At 35.9% G+C, this 6,124-nt stretch overlaps 1 protein-coding gene across 1 annotated transcript; it reads left to right on the forward strand.

Annotated features, from left to right (window-relative positions):
• The first annotated feature begins 1,202 nt into the window (after window positions 1–1,202).
• Window positions 1,203–2,040, forward strand: nkx2.9 (NK2 transcription factor related, locus 9 (Drosophila)). The gene is made up of 2 exons (XM_063008042.1): window positions 1,203–1,371; window positions 1,538–2,040. Exons 1-2 carry the CDS (start codon window positions 1,218–1,220, stop codon window positions 2,038–2,040), a joined length of 657 nt encoding a protein of 218 aa, XP_062864112.1. The 5' UTR covers window positions 1,203–1,217.
• The last annotated feature ends 4,084 nt before the right edge of the window (window positions 2,041–6,124 follow it).

Consider the following 6,124-nt stretch of genomic DNA (forward strand, 5'->3'; position numbering starts at 1 on the left):
TTTGATAGTAATGATTATTTATTAATACATACAAATTACTTATTATTATTATTATTAGTAGTAGTAGTAGTAGTAGTAGTAGTAGTATTTATTTGTATTTATTAATTACTCATTTATTTTTTTCTTAATTTGAGAAGGGAGATGGGTTAAAGGTGTGACTGGGGAGTGGGTCGGGAAGATATGGGACTTTGGTTTGGTAATATTTGTTATTATGTAAATGCATGCTTGTCTCTTTCCAAACGACTTTTATGTCATTGTCTTGTAAAGAGTTGTTGTATTATCCTTGTTGTAAAAACTTTAACAAACAGGACATCCAAATAAAAAAATAAAATAAAATGCATGATGTGCCTTTTGCTTTTAACAACAGCCTGCCTTCTCTAACGCTACCGATACGCTAACGTGGTTTGAGCCAATCTGGTTATATCCTTAGTCATTCATATTTGAGCACCTTTAACTAAATAAAAAATAAACAAACTGTAGCATGCTGTTCATCAAGTTACTTTTGTCTTTAGTTTAAGTGCAGACCAAACAAAAGTATATTATTATGCAGGTTTTTGTTTTTCATTTTGTTAGGTATTTTCTTCCACGAGATTACCTTCTTCAGTGCCAAATGTTATCAGCTGGAGAAAATTACATCATTTTGGTTTGAATGTGTTTGCAAACATGTTTTTTGCTTAGAAATTCCAAAATGAAACCATCCTAAGATGTTATCCTCTTATGACATCTGTATATTTTACAATATACGTATAAACAAATAAGAACAAAAACAACACAGGGCGCTAATAGTCCAGTTTGTATGCAAATACCTGATATGTTATTTGGGTGGGGGAAAGACTGGTGTTCTCTTGTTGTCACTTGCCACCCAAGACGTGATTCAGCTTTAACAATCACCATTATCTCTTTCCCACTTTTTACAAATTCAGGCGAATCACTAATGATGAAGGAGGTTTCCTTTGGGCATTGTAAAAGTGACTGGCTATTCTTAGTCGGGTTCACACCTACCGTCGCTGGGATTTAAGCACTTGAGTCATTCAGGTGCTTTGTGGCCGAATAGGGAGGCGGCTACTGTTTAGCTTCGCTAAGTACTGTTTATATAAACATCGCTACCCGAGTGTACACACATAGTTTGAACTCGGACCGACCACTATTCATCGACCAGTTCTTGGATAAACCTGTTTAGGACTGAAGACTGGGATTTGAAAGGCAAATTTTACATTATGGCTGTTCCCACCAAGGCTAGCTTCACCGTTAGAAGTATTTTGGATTTGCCAGAGAATGACAGCGAGAGCGCGGATCATCTTTCTCCATTCCACTCCCTTTCTGAATCTCCATACTCGTCATGGGCGGACAGCGACAGAAGCAACTGCATGTGTAAGTTATCAGCATCATTGTTGGTCGGTATAAGGCTGCACAAATAGAAAATAACAAGTTAATAGCTTATACAGAAATAGTCTTCACTATGACAAAATTCTCTTAGGACAAACTGGTAAACTAAACACTTTTTAACAGTTTATTTACCACTGTGGTATTTGTTCAGCCTCAGATGATCGCAATTTGACGACGTCCCCTGACTCCACCGGCTCTAATGAACCAACTGCAGAAGTGGACCTTGAAAAGAAGAAGAAACGACGAGTGCTTTTCTCCAAGGCCCAGACCTTTGAGTTGGAGAGGCGCTTCAGACAGCAACGCTACCTGTCTGCTCAGGAGCGGGAGCATCTCGCCCATCTTCTCCGCCTTACCCCCACGCAGGTCAAGATATGGTTCCAGAACCACCGGTATAAGATGAAAAGGGCGCGGGTCGAGTGCGTACCAGAGCTCGGTTCTCCATCAGTGCTGCGCAGGGTTGTGGTTCCGATTTTAGTACGGGACGGTAAACCGTATCAGAGTTGCATTTCCGATACCGAAAAGGGCTTTTGTGTGGTCCCGCCATCGTCTTATGATCCACGAGGGATCCAGCCTTTTCAGCCATCATCTCTTGCGCTTCTTTCCCAATACCAGCACTTCTCAAACGCAACGGCTCCCAGGCATTTTATTTGGTGAGACTATACACCGTGGACATAGAGGATTACGCAAAAATTCAACTTGGGACTTGCCCAAACATGCTTCAGTGTAATCGTAGAGTGAACAGTGTATCTATGTAAATGCATTTTGCACATATTTTATTTTTTTGAATATTACATCTATATTTTTATCTAGTAAAATTGTTTTGTAAATTCATATGACGATTTGAAGGGTGAAACACTAAGGGTGTTTTTAAGTGTGTGTGTGTGTGTGCGTGTGTGCGTGCGTGCACTATATGGTTAAATGTATTCGGACACCTGATCATGAACTTGTTGTAGCCCATTTTGTTAGCTCATATAAAAAACGAATGGTATTAAAGATAGATTGATTTTTTCAGCTTTAACAACAGCCACTATTCTGATGTATATCTGCAGGAATTTGTGCCCATTCATTTAAAAGAGCATTTGTCTAAATTGGTCAAGAAAACCTCATTTTATTCCAAAGCTGTTCAGTGCGACTGAGGTCAGGACTTTAAACCAATCTTTTCTTTATGTCTTTATAGATCTTGCTATGTGCACAAGAGTACAGTAATGCTGGAACAAAAAAAAGTCTTCCCCAAACTGTTGCTGCGAAATGGAAGCATATAATTTCCTGTATAGAATTGATTACACCTTTCAGCAATTCTTGAGGTTGCAACACAATTTTTTTCTTGGGAAATTAGAAAGGGTGTCTAAGTATACTTTTTTCCATATAGTGAATGTATGTGTTTAAACGAGTAGGCAATATATATTCGTTAAGATTTGTAAGCAGAAAAAAATGTTTTTGAGGTCTAATAACCCTGATTCCATGTAATAAAACATAAATTAAACCAGTATCATTAGATCTGAATGGCCACGGTACTAAAATGTTTACAGAGATTAGCATCATACTTAATTTAACTAATTTGGTGTGATGGAAAGACACCACAACTCTTTACAGGACAGTGGTTTAACAGATACTGTTTGACACTTGATGTAATGAATATAAACTGGCCAAGACAGGATTCAAAAATATAAGCTGACCAAGATAGAGGACATAATTTAACAATTATAATTTCTGAGAATCAATGCCCCTTTTGTTGCATTGCTGTGTAATTAAGTGAAAATAAACTTCTTTTAATTTGTATCTGTTGTAATGTAGTCATTAACCTAATATTAGAACTGATATGTTTAGAATGTTTACGTAACATATCTAGTATTATTGTGATGGTTATAATGTAAAATGTGGTTTGAGGAGAGTTACTTAACCATTTAACTGTTTTTTTTTTTTACTCCAGCTGATATTTTAAAATAATTTTATTAATCAAAAACATTGTTACATTGTGGGTCATTTGTTTTGTAAGATTTGAAATAGGTTTATAGAAGCATATATCTATTAGCACACAGTAGGAAACTTGAGGCTTTTCTAATGGTAAGATATACTTCCACCCAACAGAGAGGAGTAAATAATAAATTTGAAATGGATAATTAGCATAATAATAGTAAGCAAACATACAGGATTAGGCTTAAGCCAGAATCTGAGCTTGTGGTTTGGCACTTTGGTTTGCTTTGAATACTTTTACAGATTTTTGCAGAGCATGTTTATTTGTTAATTTACAAAGTGTGTTGTGTCTGTACATTACAAGATTTACAAGCTTTTTTAAGTAGCATAATTTAGTCATTGCATGAAAGAAACAATACAGAATTGTTGTAGCTGTTAGCTGACTTGTTAACAGTGACATACAGATGTCTGTTTAAGCTATAACTACACTACTGTAAAAGTTTGATAGAATGTGTAATTGTGTACGCAGTCCGCCTCCTAGATTTTCGGAAACATTACTAGCACATCTAGTGTATTTCTATGCTGTAGTGCTGGACCAGCCTACACCATTCGAATTATTTAATTTTTTGAGCACCTTTAACCAAATCTAAAGCTAAAACAAAGCTCAGTCTACTACTACGTTCCTTTAATTTAAGGACAAGCAAATGTAAACCTGATGGGATTTTTTTTTCATTTTGTTGATTCATTTCAGTTCATTTATAAAAGTGATATAGTGAAACATTCTTAGTAAACATGTTAAGCTGCAGAAATCCAATATTTTAGCTTTAAAACCATACTTAAAATTAAGAAAATATGCATATATACGAGGGATCTTCAAAAAGTTTCCGCTCTTTTTTTATTTTCGTTGGAAACGGTGAGGACGGGAGGAGTGGTAATTGGTCGTGTCTGAGAGACTGAGAGAGAGCTTATAGTCCGGATTTACCGCCTTCTGATTTCCACCTTTTTGGACCGCTCAAAGAAGCTTTAAGGGGAGGAAGATTTTCATGATGATGATGTGAAAGCAGCGGTGCATTAGTGGCTACAAACTTAACCAAAAACATTTTTGCTGATGGTATTAAAAAGTTGGTACGACGCTGGGAAAAATGCATCAGAAGGTGACTATATAGAAAAGTGATGTCATTTGTTTTTGAATTTCTTTAAAAAAAAAAATAGTTTTAAGTGCGGAAACTTTTTGAATAACCCTCGTATTTAACTTTACACAATTTCCAGACGTTCCTCATGTGTCTTTATCTACAACACCCTAGTTATTTCCCAGTGGCGCATCATCTGTTTCACCTGGCGCTTTGTGTCTGGGTCCATGAAGGACAGTGATTAAAGCTGTATCTCGCCTCCAACACTTGTATGTCTCCATCTGAATGGACCATTGTGTAGGATCCAAAGAGACCTAGACAAAATACACAGTGCCTTAATTCTTAAGATGTGTAATCATCCCTAGTGACAATTTTATGGGCTTTAACTACACTAGTCTCCTAAAACTTTGTGGGCTTTGAGAGCTACGAAGGTAGGGCTTTACAGATTTGCTTTAAAACTATTTCTCCTAAGGGGTGAGTTAATTAACATTTACTTTAAAAATAACTGATACTATTAACAAACCATAAAAAATAAAACAAAATGTAAAATTTGAAATTAAGTCAAACTTAATTTGAAACTAAGTAAAAAAAAAAGTTTGTAGTAGGCTACACTCACAAACAGAAGTGATAAAGTGTACGTCGGTAGCCTAGATGGTACCCTAAAGAGCATGACTTTTGAAAATACATGAAAGTCAAGTAAGGTACAACAGTGTAATAATAATATATCCTAAATGAGTGTAAGGTATAAAGTACTTACACATGTATACATGTACAGAATATAAATTTTTAAATATTTTCTCAGAGAAGGTTTGTTGTTAAGAGCACAACGGATTGTAAATAGAAACGTGGGTAAATAACAACAACAATAATAATAAAAATAATAATAACAAAAGTTATACAAATAAATGCCAATTTATTAGCTTTGCCGGTGGCTCTGTCTTGAAGTTCTCAAGATCTCAACATTAGATTTATCTTTGAATGCAGTGTGATGGATAAAAGGCTTTGGAAGCAGTCGTTTTTAGTGTTTACATGTGATGACTTTGCCCACTAGATGTCAGCGCTGGATTGTGGTCTTTTTTGTTATGGCGCACTGGCTACCGGGAGCCTAGCCACCCCACATTGCTGTTGACCGACAGCCAGTAAACGGGTGGTAAGTGTTTAACGGCCAAATCGACAGGTAAAATAAATCCAACTATCTGTTGTTTAATCAGTTTATCCGTTCATTTAGTTAAAACAGGCCTATCAACGATTTCGGTGGATCAGTGGCGCCCTGTCCAGGGTGTGTTCATGCCTTGCGCCCATAAATTCCGGGTGGAACCGGACTCACCGTTACCCTGACCAGGAAACAGCAGTTGATGAAAATGAAAAAACGTTACTGTCAAAGGGTAGCACGTTTACAATCATTTATCATGGGAAGCTGGGAAGATGATTTTGAGTAATTGTGGAGATAGGGTGACAATTAATAGTTATTTGAATGAAAATAACGATAAAACTCTTCGTTTTACCTAAGAGATAGATAGATAGATAGATAGATAGATAGATAGATAGATAGATAGATAGATAGATAGATAGATAGATAGATAGATAGATAGATACATATAACATATGTATATTGTATATGTATAATATGTATACATACAACATTCACTTACAGTATAAAAACAAGCAATAAGAATAAAAATGTACAGTATGGT

Source organism: Trichomycterus rosablanca, chromosome 13 (assembly GCF_030014385.1).
Source record: "Trichomycterus rosablanca isolate fTriRos1 chromosome 13, fTriRos1.hap1, whole genome shotgun sequence".
NCBI lineage: Eukaryota > Metazoa > Chordata > Actinopteri > Siluriformes > Trichomycteridae > Trichomycterus > Trichomycterus rosablanca.

Excerpts from the sequence above, each read along its gene's own strand:
- nkx2.9 (XM_063008042.1), top strand. The coding sequence starts at position 1,218 with ATGGCTGTTCCCACCAAGGCTAGCTTCACCGTTAGAAGTATTTTGGAT. Across the intron at positions 1,372-1,537 it reads CGACAGAAGCAACTGCATGT|CCTCAGATGATCGCAATTTG; the intron begins GTAAGTTATCAG and ends GTATTTGTTCAG.